At 63.2% G+C, this 500-nt stretch overlaps 1 protein-coding gene across 1 annotated transcript; it reads right to left on the bottom strand.

Moving 5' to 3' along the window:
• Window positions 1–3: 3 nt before the first annotated feature.
• On the bottom strand, window positions 4–495 carry LOC104294750 (zinc finger protein 787-like; the record flags this gene model as incomplete). The annotated part of the gene is made up of 1 exon (XM_009894400.1): window positions 4–495. A coding segment is annotated over one exon (492 nt), but the record flags the coding sequence as incomplete, so codon positions are not given.
• Window positions 496–500: the final 5 nt, after the last annotated feature.

The following is a 500-nucleotide window of genomic DNA, read 5'->3' as shown; positions in this document are numbered from 1 at the left end:
CCGGTGCCGCTCCAACTCTTTTCCGTCGCGACAGCTCTGCCCGCACTCGGGACACGCCGAATTTTGACCGCGGGCGGCGTGTACCCGTTGGTGCTTCAGCAGGTTGGTGCTCTGGGCGAAACCCCGACCGCACTGCCCGCAGCGGTGGGGCCGAGCCCCCGAGTGGGTACGTTGATGTTTGATGAGGTTTTTGCTTTGGGTGAAGCTCTTCCCGCACTGCCCGCAGCTGTACGGTTTTTCCCCGGTGTGGATGCGTTGGTGTTGGATCAGGTTGGAGCTCCAACTGAAACTTTTCCCGCAGTCCCCGCAGCGGTACGGTTTCTCCCCCGCGTGCGTCCGCCGGTGTTGCACCAGGTGGGAATTTTGGCTGAAGCTTTTGCCGCACTCCCCGCAGGTACTGGGCCGTTCCCCGGTGTGAGTCCGCTGATGCCGCAGCAGCTTCGACCAGTGGCTGAAGCTCTTCCCGCACTCGTTGCAGATAAAGGGGCGCTGGCGACCCC

This window comes from Charadrius vociferus, unplaced genomic scaffold (genome assembly GCF_000708025.1).
Source record: "Charadrius vociferus isolate BGI_N301 unplaced genomic scaffold, ASM70802v2 scaffold3590, whole genome shotgun sequence".
Classification (NCBI taxonomy): Eukaryota; Metazoa; Chordata; class Aves; order Charadriiformes; family Charadriidae; genus Charadrius; species Charadrius vociferus.
The sequence above is the reverse complement of the archived record's forward strand: the minus strand, read 5'-3'. Positions and strand labels throughout refer to the sequence as shown.